The 16,837-nt window shown below is 37.0% G+C and overlaps 1 protein-coding gene across 2 annotated transcripts; it reads left to right on the forward strand.

Annotated features, from left to right (window-relative positions):
* The first annotated feature begins 4,295 nt into the window (after positions 1-4,295).
* Positions 4,296-11,908, forward strand: bola1 (bolA family member 1). Of its 2 annotated transcripts, XM_062028719.1 has the most exons (3): positions 4,368-4,387; positions 4,462-4,531; positions 11,337-11,908. In XM_062028719.1, the coding sequence occupies exons 2-3, from the start codon at positions 4,466-4,468 to the stop codon at positions 11,817-11,819; spliced, it is 549 nt and encodes a 182-aa protein (XP_061884703.1). In that variant the 5' UTR covers positions 4,368-4,387; positions 4,462-4,465; the 3' UTR covers positions 11,820-11,908. The 2 variants fall into 2 exon arrangements, with proteins under 2 accessions (XP_061884704.1, XP_061884703.1); XM_062028720.1 differs by lacking the exon at positions 4,462-4,531 and having other exon boundaries at positions 4,296-4,387.
* The last annotated feature ends 4,929 nt before the right edge of the window (positions 11,909-16,837 follow it).

The following is a 16,837-nucleotide window of genomic DNA, read 5'->3' on the forward strand; positions in this document are numbered from 1 at the left end:
CGAACTTTATCGTCGATTTTCTCTACTAAATCCTTTCAGCAAAAATATGGCAATATCGCGAAATGATCAAGTATGACACATAGAATGTATCTGCTATTCCCGTTTAAATTTAAAAAAATCATTTCAGTAGGCCTTTAAAGGGATTGTATTATGATTTTTTTTCTCAATTTAAAACACTATCTTGTGCTCCACAGAACATGTACTGATGGTTCTTTGGTGAAAGTGTTTAGATTATGTTTTACAGACCATTTTCAGAATCAGAAATACTTTATTCATCCCCGAGGGGAAATTAAGATGTTCAGCACAATCCCATTCAAGAGCAGACTAAACATTACAGGGAGAGAGAACCGGTCTGCCAACTTCCAGCGCCCCTTACAAAAAAGGTGAGAAACAGGTAAAAGCTGGGGGGAGGGGAGGGGGGTATTCAAGCCTGGGCCCCTGGAGACGGGGTCCAGACTGAGGCCAAGGGGGAAAAAAAACTCATAGCCATAGCACACATGAGCATGTGTGTAAGAGGGAAACATCAAAGAACACAAAGGACATTAAAGACATTAAAAGAGCAGAGCTAATGCAACCAACCATTTCTACATACAGCTACAAAAGTAAAAACAACAAAAACATATACACTATGGTGGCCTCTGCGGTTTTTCTAAGCCTTCGTCTGCTGGGGTCGGGGGAGCATGGCCAGACACAGGAGCAGACCCAACAAAGCAACCAAGAGAGCCGACTCCACCCTCGGCTGCCCACTAACTCTCGGCCAGTGTTCAGTCCGCATGAATCAGAATCAGAAAAGTTTTTATTGCCATTGTTTGAGAACGGTTTCACAAACTAGGAATTTTACTTGGCGCAACATAAAACACATATAACACAGAATAGAATAACATGAGCTGTAACTGAGCTATCAGATCTTGTTATTGATCATGTGCCTGATGGCCGAGGGGAGAAAACTGTTCAGGTGGCGGGAGGTGTGGGTCTAGATCAGGGGTGTCAAACGTACGGCCCGTGGGCCGGATCAGGCCCGCGGACAGGTTTTATCCGGCCCGCGGGATGAGTTTGCTAAGTATAAAAATGAACCAACATTTTTGAATGAAAGAAACTGCTGTTCTAAATGTGTCCACTAGATGTCACAATAGCAATTATTTGCATCTTTGTAGATTATGCTACATATGTAAAAAAATAAAATAAACCACATGATGTTAGTGCACCATTTAAGGAAAATGAGCAAACTTGCATGAATGACATCCTGTAATTTGATTTTGATATAATTTTTTTATCGTAATAGATTGAAAATTAACACCAATGAGTTGACTGATGAACATTATCACATAATGTATTCAGAAAATATAAATAACGACAAATAAAGATAGAATACTATTAACCGCAACATGTAAGTGTAAAAAAAAACCCAACAACATTATGATTTGTACATTTTCAGAATTTTCTTGTTCTATTTTTAAACAAAGAAAACAATCTGAATTTGTCTTTATTTTTAAGTTATCGTGCCATGATTTTACCTGTCCGGCCCACCTGGGAGTAGATTTTTCTCCATGTGGCCCCAGATCTAAAATGAGTTTGACACCCCTGGTCTAGATGGACCGTAGTCTCCTGCCTGAGGGGAGAATAGTTTGTGTCAAAAGATGGAGCTAACTGTTTTAATGACATTCAGACTTTACTTCAATCAATAACGGAGCAGCATCTCCACATCCGTGGCTCAATAATGCAAGCAAACCGTCCGACCGGAACCCTCTAATAACTAAAGTTCCTTGGGTGAATTATGTAAACTCACTACAGTTTTTAGCGCTTTGATAGCGAGTTTACTGACAGATATAAGTAAGAACTTTACACTACTTTATATTAGAAATGGCAACAGAGGAGGATGAATGTTCCATAACAAGAAGATAGAGAAAAAGAAGGTCGGCACAAACTACAATGGAGGACGCACGCACATTTTCAGGACTTATGCAGATCCCAAATACACATCAGCAGGTACCAGAAGGTAAGAAAAGTTGCTTTTGCATAATATTTTGCGAAACAAAACGCCAGGTAATATGTCTGCTAATATGTGCCATTTTGTGGTCCTCATACACACCATAATAATACTCGTATGTTTAATGCGCCGACAATCCAACAAGCGGTGCGGCTTCGTAGCTTACCGAAGTCGTACTAAATACATTTTGACAGATTTTTGAGCGCCATGTGTAATGTTCTATTTCAGGGGTGTCCAAACTTTTTCCACTGAGGGCCGAACACGGAAAAATTTAAGCATGCGGGGGCCATTTTGATATTTTTCATTTTCAAAACCATAACAAAATATATGGATTTTTACCTTCAGGGCTCCCGGGAACCATAAAGGGTCTAAGTCATTAAAATGTTAAAAACAAGTCAAATTACTTTTTTATTTTTTTATTTAACGCTTACAGTAAATCTCTACAGTATATCAACCTCAGGTTGTTATAAAGTTTAAAAAACCCAAAAAGGTTTTATGCCTTTTTTGTCAAAGACATCTTAGTTTTTTATAATAAAACTGAAATATGCAGTATTTCCCCCACTGCCCAAAACATTCAGAAAGCAATGTTTGATGTGAAGTAATGACAGATCAATAATGCAGGACACCATTGATTTTAAATCATTATTATTTTTGAGTAATCACAGTGAAAAGATAAATAAAATCTCATTAAATATATTTGGGATCCAAAAGGGGCCCCACTCATAAAGTGATACATTTTTATTATTTTTTTTTTCAACTTCCAACACTTAAGTTACGAGATGAATTTCAGATATATCTGTCGATTTTACGTTTTAACTATTATTTTGTTTTTATGCTCTTTTGTCAAAGAAAACGATGTTTTTATATGGTAACTGCACAATATATGCAATATTTTCCACATTAAACATTTTAAAGTGAAATGTTTGAAATAATTGGAGCCTTAAATAGGTCAATAATTCAATATTAGTGTTAGATTGATTTTTTGTTTTTTTATTTTTTGAGCAATGGCAAAAAAATTAAAATATAGACTAAAGAAAAAAAACAGCCTGCATGGCAGCTTTGTGTCAACATTGCAACTTTTTCTAGTTAGATTTCACCTCATTCCACTTTTTTTTAATGTTTTTATTATTATTTTTGCAATAGCATTTCCAGAATGTGTGGCGGGCCGGTAAACAATTAGCTGCGGGCCACAAATGGCCCCCGGGCCGCACTTTAGACACCCCTGTTATATATTCTCAATGGAACATTTAAAATTTTGGTGTAGTTTACTGGCGTCATCTTGCAGTTTACACGTATCTCTTATGTGTGACTGCCATCTACTGGTCACACTTATCATTACACCATGTACCAAATGAAATTGCTTCGAGGTCGGTAAGCACAACCAGAATTCTGCCGTAAATTTGGCGCTCCGGGTTGTAAGGCGCACTGTCGATTTTGGAGAAAATGAAAGGATTTTAAGTGCGCCTTATAGTCCGAAAAATACGGTAAGCTATTTTTTTTTTTTTATACAAAACATTCTTTAAACATTCAAATATCGCAGAACATGACGTCGCAAGGCTCCGTCATAAAAAAAAAAAAAAATGCAAGTCCAGGAAGTGATGTAGTCTTTGCGCATGTAGCTGAGATAGGCTCCAGCAACCCCTGCGACCCCGAACGGGACAAGCGGTAGAAATGGATGGATGGATGGAGTTTACAAAAGTTGAGCTATGGAAAATAAGGACAAGATATGCTACATACCCAATTCTTCCCAAAATTAAATAAATACAGTTTAAAATTATAAATGGAATATACCCTTCAAAGGATTTTTTGGAACTTAAATTTAACAGGGAGGTTGATGGCTGTTATGTGGAGCTGTAGAGGATGTCAACCATCTGTTTGTGGAATGTGAGACTACATGTGTTTTGGGAGGAGATCATAAATTGGCTGAGAGACATGGGTGTGTAGATGTCACAGTTTTCTATAGAAGAGATCAACTTTGGTATTTTTATAAATGATGGTAACATAGAAATGTTTGTCAACATTATAATGCTGCAGGCAAAAAAAAAATTCTACATACTGTAAATGTCGATTTATGAAAGTAAGGCCTACATTTTCTAATTGGCTTAATGGTTTACAATTATCAATCAAATCTTGGAGAATGATTAAGAGTACAAAAGCCCTTAAATTGATATCTTTGTTAAAAACATTTAAAGTGATTTAGGTAGCCCTTTTTGTCTTTTTTTATTTTTTTATGTTGATAGTGCCTTGACTTTTGTGTGAATTATAAATGTATGTTTGTTGTTCAATAAAAAATAAAAAAGTGTTAAAAAAACCCCAACTAAAAACATACCGATTTCAGCAACAATTCCGGCGCGTAAGTGACGTCAAAAACGCGACGGGGCTGACTTCGCTAACAACAAGGTGAGACACTAAGTTCTTCATTTTATCTTTAATTTGACCGTTAATGTTATTGCCACTCTTTCGTCACGTTTTAGGGCCATGATAAAAACATCTTCCTTCAACGTCGAACAAAAGTGGCCAAAGTTTACTGCTCGCCGAACAAAGGCATGTTTAGCTAGCATAACAAGCTAACGGGACTTTTAGCCGTGTATGTTTTTCTCTTTTCTCTCAGTTCCCTTTAACACCACTACTCGTTTACTTTACGTCTGTTGCAAGGTTTGCAAGACGATATTGATGCAATGGCTCAAATGTACATAGCTACTTTGTCATTGGCGTTGACGACTAGTAAAAAACGATTGCATTGCATTGTGGAATAATAGTATTGGCACACTGCAAAGAACATAGTTGTATCACTAATGAAAGTAATATGGCCAAGGGAACAATGGTAAATATTAGTGATGGGTTGATGAGGCGTCATGAAGCGTTTTGACACATTGCAAAACTGTATTGATACTTTGTCGATACTGTGTCACTAAATACTGACATCTGCTGGACATTAAAAATCCCTACAGGCAACCTATGGACCGACTCAACTGACACTGATTTTATGACCTAGTACAGGGGTCGACAACCTTTACCACTCAAAGTGCCATTTTGACCGGTTTCACAAATTAAAGAAAACAATGGGAGCCACAAAACTCTTGACATTTAAAATGAAATAACACTGCATACAAAGTTTTGTTTTTGCTTTGTTCTATGTATAAACCAGGGGTCTCAGACACGCGGCCCACACCTTAATATGAAAATGCGACTTTTATATGAATGGGGCTTGACAGCATCATACTTGCCAACCCTCCCGATTTTTCCGGGAGACTCCCGAATTTCAGGGCAACTATTCTCTCGAATGTCTGCTGATTTTCACCCAAACAACAATAATAAGGGCGTGCCGTGATAGCACTGCCTTTAGCGCCCTCGACAACCTGTACATACAGCGTGCCAGCCCAGTTACATGAGGCTTCTGCAGACACACATGAGTGGCTGCAAGGCATAATTGCTCAACAGCCATACAGGTCACACTGAGGGTGGTCGTATAAACAACTAACACTCTTACTAATATGCGCCACACTGTGAACCCACACCAAACAAGAATGACAAACGCATTTCGGGAGAACATCCGCACCGTAACAAAACATAAACACAACAGAACAAATACCCACAATCCCATGCATCCCTAACTCTTCCGGGCTACATTATACACCCCCGCTACCACCAAACCCCACCCTGCATGGGATTCTGGGTATTTGTTCTATTGTGTTTATGTTGTGTTACGGTGCGGATGTTCTCCCGAAATGTGTTTGTCATTCTTGTTTGGTGTGGGTTCACAGTGTGGCGCATATTAGTAAGAGTGTTAAAGTTGTTTATACGGCCACTTTCAGTGTGACCTGTATGGCTGTTGACCAAGTATGCCTTGCAGTCACTTACGTGTTTAAGCAGAGGCCGCATACAACATGTGACTGGGCCGGCACGCAGATAGTATGGTGAAAAAACGGACCCGACGACAGGTTGTAGAGGACGCTAATAAAGGCAGTGCCATCATGGCACGCCCTCAATATTGTTGTCCGGGTGAAAATCTGAAAATATTTGCCCCGGGAGATTTTCGGGAGAGGCACTGAAATCCGGAAATCTCACGGAAAAATCGGGAGGGTCGGCAAGTATGCAGCTGAGCCGCATCAGAGTGGTCAAAGAGCCGCGGGTTGCCGACCCCTGACCTAGTATATACAATAATATAAACCAAGTCATTGTATTTCATTTAGGATTATTTCATATCTTCATTTAAATAAAAATATATTTTTATCTTTTTTAGATACAGTCAATAAATAATGTGAACATGTATCATAACATGGAAATCTAAGAGAACGTGTTGCGAATGAGGATGCTTGTGGACTGGGAATGTTTTGTTTGTTTGTTTTTTTACACATTTTTATTTTTAAAAAAAACAGTTTTTCCAACGTTTTAAATTTTAGACGATTTCTCTTCTTAGTTATTATTTCTCCGGCTGACAGCATTGAGGAGGTGGATTTGTTAATGTATGACAATTCTGTCGTACAAACGCGACATTTAACCTGCAGAAAATATGAATAGTAAACTAAGAATCATTTTGAAGAGATTTTGAATTCTACTAGATCAAGTGGAAACTTGGAGAGAACAGGCTGAAACGACAAGGAAATGAACACAAATACCTTTTTTTCCCGATATATTATCAAAATATTCCCACACGGCGGAAATCTTTCTTTTTGCCTGAGGCTGCTCCATGATCTCCGACGACGATAAATTACAAATGACCAACGACAGAAGTGCGGCGATTCTGTTGGCAGCAGCATCTCGTTGACAGATGCGCTTCCTTATAAACACAGTTTGGCGCGCAGGCGTCAGTTCGACACAGTTCGCGTATCGGTCACGTGACCGAATCAGCTCATGATCAGTCACGTGACTTTCTAAACACGGGGTTTTGCTCTATGAGCTCGACGCATGGGCCGATGCATCGGTGTTGGACCCATCACTAGTAAATATTTAAAATAATACGATAATGATGTTGAGATTTTACCAAGTGAATGTCAACATTGCTACACAAAACAAAATGCGGCAGAGTTATTACATTACCAGTAAATTACACATGTATATTAATGGCTGTAATTTTATGACGAAAACCCGTTTCCACCACTGAAAAAAATATATACCCCAATGGTAAGTCATAATTATGAGATACAACTCATAATTATGAGTTAAGAAAGTCGAATTTAGGGGAAATAACTACAAATGTGCGCTACATTCGTTAACCGTGTTACAAAAAAGATCAATTAGACTGATACATAATGTTGGATATAGAGAACCTACAAACCCTTTATTTATTGAGTCAAAAATATTAAAGTTCGATGATTTGGTAAAATTGCAAACAGCTAAAATGATGTACAAAGCAAACTATAACCTGCTACCAAAGAATTTACAATTCTTCTCAACTAAAAAGGAGAAATATAACCTTAGAGCAGTGGTTCTTAACCTTGTTGGAGGTACCAAACCCCACCAGTTTAATATGTACATTCACCGAACCCTTCTTTAGTGAAAAATAAAATGTTTTATTTTTTTTTGTTCAAATTCAAGACAATGTTGTATGTTTTTTTTACTAGTGCACAAAATGAACCGTGCATGAACATCACCTTGTTCAAAGAACAAAACCAACAAGTGCATGAACTCACAACAAATTACACACTTGCAAATCAGATGGAAAATTAGAGGGAACATTGTTTGGGGGTGTCCATAATACTTAGACTTAGACTTCCTTTTTATTGTCGTTCAAATGTTCAAATGTATTAGTAGATTGCACAGTACAGTACATATTCCGTACAACTGACCACTAAATGTTAACACCCGAATACGTTTTTCAACTTGTTTAATTAAGTCGGGGTCCACGTTAATCAATTCATGAGTCTGGTGTGTCTTGACCGCTGCGGCGGAGGCTCTGCCGAACCCCTGAGGCCGACTCACCAAACCCCTAGGGCTCGATCGAACCCAGGTTAAGAACCACTGCCTTAGAGGAAAATCTAATTTAAAACATTTATATGCACGTACAACACTTAGAACCTTTAGCATATCAGTATGTGGAATTAAATTATGGAATGGATTAAGTAATGAAGTTAAACATTGTACTGATATGATCCAGTTTAAGAGGTTGTTCAAATTAATAGTGCTTACAAAGTACAAAGAAGAAGAATTATGAGAATTACTTTCAACCTTATTGAAAATAAGATATTCTTCATCTCAGTATGTTAATAATGACTGAATTAATGGATTACATATTACAAAACTGTTGTATATACTAATTCACAGATGTCATTCTATTATAAAAAGGTCAGTAAATGATGTATATACAGTATTTGTAAACGCTCTGAAGTGGGAAAGGGGTAGGATTAAATAAGCTTTGCTTCTTCCTACTCCTTTTCGGACATGATGTAAAGTGATTGATATGAAATTGTGTGATGTAATATGCTGTAAGTGTGTTCATGTTCAAAATAAACGAAAGAAAGAAATAAAGGAAAAAATTACGAGATAAAAAGCATCAATTATGATATAAAAAAAAAGTCTTATTTATGAGAGAGAAAGTGGAAATGATGAGATACAAACTGCGCATGTGCTAGATTCTAAATAAGGTAAGTGTCAAATTTGTAAATGTTCTAGGTAATTCAATGGCTTTGATGTTATGAGCAAATGTATGACTTTTTATCTCACAGTAATGACTTTTTATCCTATAAATATGACTTATTATCCCATAACTATGACTTTTCATCCCACAATTGTCACTATATATCTCATAATTTCAACTCTATCTCATATTTATGACTTTTTACATTATGACTATCTGATCATTTCAACTTTTTTCTGAGAATTAACTATTTGTCCCATAATTATGACTTTTTAACTGATCATTGTGACTTTTTATCTTAAAATTATGACTTATGCCATAATTCTGACTTTATCTCATAATTTTGACTTACTATCTCATAATTTTGACTTTGTCTCCTAATTATGACTTTTTATCCCACAATTATGACTTTATATCATAATTTCGACTTTATATTTCATCATTTTGAATTTATATCTCATAATTACAACTTTTTTATATCATAATGATGACTTTTTATCTCATATCATCTTTCTATCGAATAATTGACTTTTTATCCTATAATTATGGCTTTCTAACTCATAAACTTGATTTTATATCTTATTATTATGACTTAACTTTGGGGTTTTACTTTTCTTTCATGCTTTAATGCCACAAAAGCAGGACTTTCTATCTCATACTTATGACTTTTTACCCCACAATTATGACTTTATATCATAATTTTGACTTTATATCTCATAATTTTGACTTTTTATATCATAATGATGAGTTTTTATCCCATAATTTCAGATTTCTATTGAATAATTGACTTTTTATCCTATAATTATGACGTTATATCATAATTTTGACTTTATAGCTCATAATTTTGAATTATATCTCATAATTACAACTTTTTATATCATAATGATTAGTTTTTATCTCATAATTTCAGATTTCTATCAAATAATTGACTTTTTATCCTATAATTTTGACTTTCTAACTCATAATTTAGATTTTATATCTTATCATTATGACTTAACTTTGGGTTTTTACTTTTCTTTCATGGTTTAATGCCACAAAAGCAGGACTTTCTATCTCATAATTATGACTTTTTATCCCACAATTATGATTTTATATCATAATTTTGACTTTAGGTTTCATCATTTTGACTTTTTATATCATAATGATGAGTTTTTATCCCATAATTTCAGATTTCTATTGAATAATTGACTTTTTATCCTATAATTATGATGTTATATCATAATTTTGACTTTATAGCTCATAATTTTGAATTATATCTCATAATTACAACTTTTTATATCATAATGATTAGTTTTTATCTCATAATTTCAGATTTCTATCGAATAATTGACTTTTTATCCTATAATTATGACTTTCTAACTCATAATTTAGATTTTATATCTTATCATTATGACTTCACTTTGGGGTTTTACTTTTCTTTCATGCTTTAATGCCACAAAAGCAGGACTTTCTATCTCATAATTATGACTTTTTATCCCACAATTATGATTTTATATCATAATTTCGACTTTAGGTTTCATCATTTTGACTTTTTATATCATAATGATGAGTTTTTATCCCATAATTTCAGATTTCTATTGAATAATTGACTTTTTATCCTATAATTATGACGTTATATCATAATTTTGACTTTATAGCTCATAATTTTGAATTATATCTCATAATTACAACTTTTTATATCATAATGATTCGTTTTTATCTCATAATTTCAGATTTCTATCGAATAATTGACTTTTTATCCTATAATTATGACTTTCTAACTCATAATTTAGATTTTATATCTTATCATTATGACTTAACTTTGGGGTTTTACTTTTCTTTCATGGTTTAATGCCACAAAAGCAGGACTTTCTATCTCATAATTATGACTTTTTATCCCACAATTATGATTTTATATCATAATTTCGACTTTAGGTTTCATCATTTTGACTTTTTATATCATAATGATGAGTTTTTATCCCATAATTTCAGATTTCTATTGAATAATTGACTTTTTATCCTATAATTATGACGTTATATCATAATTTTGACTTTATAGCTCATAATTTTGAATTATATCTCATAATTACAACTTTTTATATCATAATGATTAGTTTTTATCTCATAATTTCAGATTTCTATCGAATAATTTACTTTTTATGCTATAATTATGACTTTCTAACTCATAATTTAGATTTTATATCTTATCATTATGACTTAACTTTGGGGTTTTACTTTTCTTTCATGGTTTAATGCCACAAAAGCAGGACTTTCTATCTCATAATTATGACTTTTTATCCCACAATTATGATTTTATATCATAATTTCGACTTTATGTTTCATCATTTTGAATTTATATCATAATTACAACTTTTTTTATATCATAATGGTGACTTTTTATCTCATTTCATCTTTTTATCAAATAATTGACTTTTTTATCCCATAATTATGACTTTTTAACTCATCCTTTTGATTTTATATCTTATCATTATGACTTAACATTGGGGTATTACTTTTTGTTCATGCTTTAATGCCACAAAAGCAGGGCTTTTCCTCTGTAAAGTTAGGATTGCTTTTACTCTGTAATACAGTATTACAACTTTGACCACAATTGTTTCTCGTAAAATGTATTTATTTTTGTAATGTAGTAAAATGCACTTTTTATGGTGAAATTCACACTTCATAGTAGAATTTTAAATATGGCAGTTTTACCTGATACTTAGGAGTCCAAGAATTGTCCTTAAAAGAAATGTACAGATGTGTGTAAAACTTATAGGATATATTTACAAACAGGAACCTCCCTCATCTGGAGCACGTCGTCAATATCTGGTCTTACTTCCTCCGATGTTTCACGCCATCCTCCGCTGCTCTCGTCCCGTCTCCTCCAGTCTGTCCTTTCCCCGCCCCCTGTCCCGCATGGACCCGCAGCGTCCCGTGGAGGACGCCATTAGGGCCAAACTGTCTGCCGCCTTCAAACCCACCCACTTGGAGGTGAACAACGAAAGCCACATGCACGCCGTGCCCCCCGGCTCCGAATCTCACTTCCGCGTCTTGGTGGTCAGCTCGCTGTTTGAGGGCGCGTCTCTGCTCCAGCGCCACCGCCTGGTCAACGAGGCGTTGAAGGCGGAGCTAAGCGGGTGTGTTCACGCCTTGGCCATCCAGGCGAAGACGCCCGAGCAATGGGGCATCGACCCGGCCCTGGCCAAGAGCCCTCCGTGCTTGGGGGGCTCCCGAGGAGACCCCACTATGGAGGACAAACTGAAGGCTGGACGTTGACGTCTCCTTCTTGCTATCGGACTTTCTACTCATCGCATTTGCTTCTTTTTTTAATATCATTTTGACATCTTAATAAAAATATAAACACACAGGTAGTGATATTTGTCTGTTTATATTGTACATAAAAACAATATTCATACCTCAATTGTCCCTCAAAATAAATTAACGCCTTCAAATACACGTTCATTTATAAAGTTAAAGTACCAATGATTGTCACACACACACTAAGTGTGGTGAAATTTGTCCTCTGCATTTGACCTATCCCCTTGGGGAGCAGTGGGCAGCAGCGGCGCCGCGCCCGGGAATCATTTTGGTGATTTAACCCCCCAATTCCAACCCTTGATGCTGAGTGCCAAGCAGGGAGGTAATGGGTCCCATTTTTATAGTCTTTGGTATGACTCGGCTGGGATAAAAGTAGTGGAATGGCCTTCTCACGGAACCATCCATCCATCCATCCATCCATTTTCTACCGCTTGTCCCTTTTGGGGTCACGGGGGGTGCTGGAGCCTATCTCAGCTGCATTCAGCATAATGGCATAATTACTACTAGTGCACTCATTTAATGGCATAATTACTAATAGTGCACTCGTTAAATGGCATAATTACTATAGTGCACTCATTAAATGGCATAATTACTACTAGTGTACTCATTACATTGCATAATTACTACTAGTGCACTCATTAAATAGCATATTTACTATAGTGCACTCATTAAATGGCATAATTACTACTGGTGCACTAATAAATTGCATAATTACTACTAGTGCTCTCATTAAATAGCATATTTACTATATTTATACTCATTAAATGGCATACTTACTATAGTGCACTCATTAAATGGTATAACTACTACTAGTGCACTCATTAAATGGCACAATTACTACTAGTGCACTCAAAAATGGCATAATTACTACTAGTGCACTCATTAAATTGCCTAATAACTACTAGTGCACTCATTAAACGGCATAATTACTATTAGTGCACTCATTACCTGACATGTTAGCTACTTCTCTTTGTTTATAATGTCTATTTTCTATTTCCTGCTGGATCTACTCTCTATTTTATGCTGCTGCTGTCACATATACTGTAATATTGTACATGGTCACTGGTATATATTGTATATATCTTATAGACATAATATAATATATCTGTATATATATATTATTCTGTACACATATTATGTATATATTCGTATATATGTTAGATTTTTTTTATCGCTATATTAGTCTATTTATACCTGCATTGTCCTTTCCATCCTTACTTTTTCCATCATTCTAACTGAGCTACTCTGTTGAACAATTTCCCTTGTGGATCATTAAAGTTTGTCTAAGTCTAAGTCTAATTAAGTGGCATAATTACTGCTAGTGCACTCAATAAATGGCATAATTACTATAGTGCACTCGTTAAATGGCATAATTACTACTGGTGCACTCATTAATTGGCATAATTATTACTGGTGCTCTCATTAAATGGCATAATTACGACTAGCGCACTCAATAAATGGCATAATTACTATAGTGCACTCATTAAATGGCATAATTACTATTAGCACACTCATTAAATTGCATAATTACTACTAGTGCACTCATTAAATGGCATATTTACTACTGGTGCACTCATTAGACGGCATTCTTACTATAGTGCACTCATTAAATGGTATAACTACTACTAGTACACTCATAAATTGCATAATTACTACTAGTGCACTCAATAAATGGCATAATTACTATAGTGCACTCATTAAATGGCATAATTACTATTAGTGCACTCATTAAATGGCTTAATTACTACTGGTGCACTCATTAAATGGCATAATTACTACTGATGCACTCATTAAATGGCATAATTTTTTTATTTATTTTTTTTTATTTTTTATTTTTTATTTTTTTATTTTTTTTTTATTATCAACAATACAATTGTTCAAATGCAACAATACATATACGTAATGATAACTTGAGATACGAAAGAATGCAGAAAAATGGAGGGGAAGAAAGAGAAGCAACCTTAACCTTGTAGATTGTTATAGTAACAATAGGTTAAGCTTTGTCAGTGTGCCATGTGTTATACCCAGTTTATCCTAGGGCAACAACGTTAATATATGTTTGATGAAACGTGATTATGTGCATGAGTGTATGTGTGCATATGTACTTGTATATGTACAGTATGTGTATGTGTGCTTGTACAGTGAATGTATATGTACAGTATGTGTATATGTGTGTACAGCGAATGTATATGTACAGTATGTGTATACAGTATGTGTGTTTGAACAGTGAATGTATATGTACAGTATGTGTAAATGTGTGTTTGTACAGTGAATGTATATGTACAGTATATGTATGTGTGTGTTTGTACAGTGAATGTATGTGTAGTATGTGTATGTGTGTGTTTGTACAGTGAATGTATATGTACAGAATGTGTATATGTATGTTTTTACAGTGAATGTATATGTACAGTATGTGTATACAGTATGTTTGTATAATGAATGTGCGTGTGGATGTACGAACTTTGAGTGTGTAAATATGTACTGTATTTATTTGTATATGTATGTGGGAGCGTAGGTACCTATGTATGTGTGTATGTATGTGTGTGAGTATATGTGAATTTGCATGTACAATACATTTGACTCCCAGTGTGTGCGGGAGCCAGAGTACGGCCCCAGCCTCCCCGAGAGCCCATCCCACAAACAGTAGGTGTGGTGCCCAGGGAACCAGGGGCCACCGCCCCCACGCAGCCAAGCCGGACAGCGACAGGAACCCCAGAGCCTGGCCCACCGTGCCGCCCACAAGGGCCAGCAGCAGGCCGCAGACAGACGCACCCGGCAGAGGACAAGGCACGAGAAAAACAGGGGGCAGCCAGACCCCAAGCCAGCGAGAGACCACACCCCACACGGACAGAAAGGCGGGACGCCCCGCCCGAGGGGCCCGGAGACCCCCCGCAACCGGACGGGAAGACCGCCCCCGCCCCACCGGCAACAGGGCCCCCAGGAGCCCCCCCCCACCCCCGGAGAGCGCGGCGAGGCCAGCCCACGGCCACCCCACCCAAGCCGGCCGCCACAGGACCACCCAGCACGGGGCCACAGGAACCACCCACCCCACCCGCAGGGACCCCAACGATGGAGATGGAACAACCAGCAACCGCCCCGCCGAGTCCCCCCCCCCGAGGTAGGGGAATAAATAAATAAAATAAATAAATACATAATAATAATATTAATAAAATATATTTTTTTAAAAAAGGGGAAAAAAATAAATAAATAAATAATTAAATCTATTTATAAAAAAAATAAATAAATAAATAAATAAATAAAAAAAGAATTAAAAGAAGATCACAGACATGCTGACACACAAGGTCGCTACCCCAACAACTGGCCGACTCGCAGCACCTCGGAATACCCTGCAGCACCAAGCCACCACAGTAGACGCAGGGACCAGACCCAGCAGGCCCCAACCAAGACGGCCACCCGGAAGGGATGGACGGCGGGACCCAGGAGCTCCAGACACGCAGTCCGGATGCAGTAGCCTGAGGCGCCAACCCCCACCCGACAGGCAGGCCCAGAACGTACCCCCAGAAATATACATACATATATATATACATACACATAAACATACACATGTACACATACACGCACATACACATGCATACACATACACATATATATACATACATACATACATACATACATACATACATACATACACACACACACACACACACACATACACATACACATACACAGTTTGTCAGCCCCGACAACCACCACGCGCGCGCGCTGCCACCAGTCACAACATCAGCCACCCCCCTGCACCAGACCCAGCAGCCACGGGCGCCCACACCACAAACAAACGGCAGCAGAAACAGCAGCCACAACACCCACAGACAGCCAGCACCACCCAATCAAATCAAAACGATCAAAAAATAAACCGCGACCGGCAACCACACGCCAGCAGGATCACAGATACCAGCCAGCGCCAGCCCGCCAGCAAGCCCAAACGCCAACACGCAAACAAGAGACACCAACACCCCCCCCCCCGCCAAAAGACCCCACCACCCCAACCCAAACCCGCACAAACACACCACCGCCCAAACAACCGAGACACAGTATTCAGACCAGACACGGGCGCCGCGCCGCCACCACATCAAGTCGCCAACAGAGACCCCACCGCGCAAGGTCGGGCCACACGGGCACGGACCCCACCCAACAGGAAGCGAGACCCGCGCGACGCCACACACAAATAAAAAATAAAATAAAATAAAATAAAAATAAATAAATAAATAAATATATATATATACATATATACATACACATACATACACATACACATACATACATACATACACACATATATATATATATATATATATATATACATACACACATATACACATAAAAAAAATAAAAAAATAATAATAATAATACATTAATAAAAGCCTGGCAGGCCACCAGAACGCAGTCCCCGGAATCCGCGCCGGCCGACGAGGCAATGAGGGGTGCGCCGAACCCCAACCCCCCCACATGGGGGGGTTGGGCATAATTACTACAAGTGCACTCGTTAAATGGCATAATTACTACTGGTGCACTCATTAAATGGCTTAATTACTACTGGTGCACTCTTTAAATGGCATAATTACTACTAGTGCACTCATTAAATGGCATAATTACTACTAGTGCACTCATTTGCCATTTGGAACTCTTTCTACCAAACATTTCAATTAACATTTATGCCAATATATTGGAAGGCTAATTAATTAGCAACTTTTCACCATATATTTGACAAGTACTGTCATGTTTTTAGCATTATTATGATTTTTTTTTTTTTGCTGAATTTTGCAATAAACCGTTTTCCTGCACAATACAGTACAGTCACACTTTTTTGTATATGTTTTAAAAAGTTAGAATTACACCTGAACTTTGACAATAAACTCCCGATTACAGATGTAGAATACCGAACGTGATATTCCTCTTTGTTGTGTGTAATGAATGTGGCGGTAATAAAGAAATTAAATGATTAATTTTATGACCAG

The sequence above is a fragment of the Entelurus aequoreus genome, linkage group LG20 (genome assembly GCF_033978785.1).
Source record: "Entelurus aequoreus isolate RoL-2023_Sb linkage group LG20, RoL_Eaeq_v1.1, whole genome shotgun sequence".
Taxonomy (NCBI): domain Eukaryota; kingdom Metazoa; phylum Chordata; class Actinopteri; order Syngnathiformes; family Syngnathidae; genus Entelurus; species Entelurus aequoreus.

What these genes read in the sequence shown, in the direction of transcription:
- bola1 (XM_062028719.1), top strand. Translation starts at nt 4,466, where the DNA reads ATGATAAAAACATCTTCCTTCAACGTCGAACAAAAGTGGCCAAAGTTT. An exon ending in TTACTGCTCGCCGAACAAAG is followed by an intron (nt 4,532 to 11,336) that starts GCATGTTTAGCT and finishes ATTTACAAACAG; the next exon opens with GAACCTCCCTCATCTGGAGC.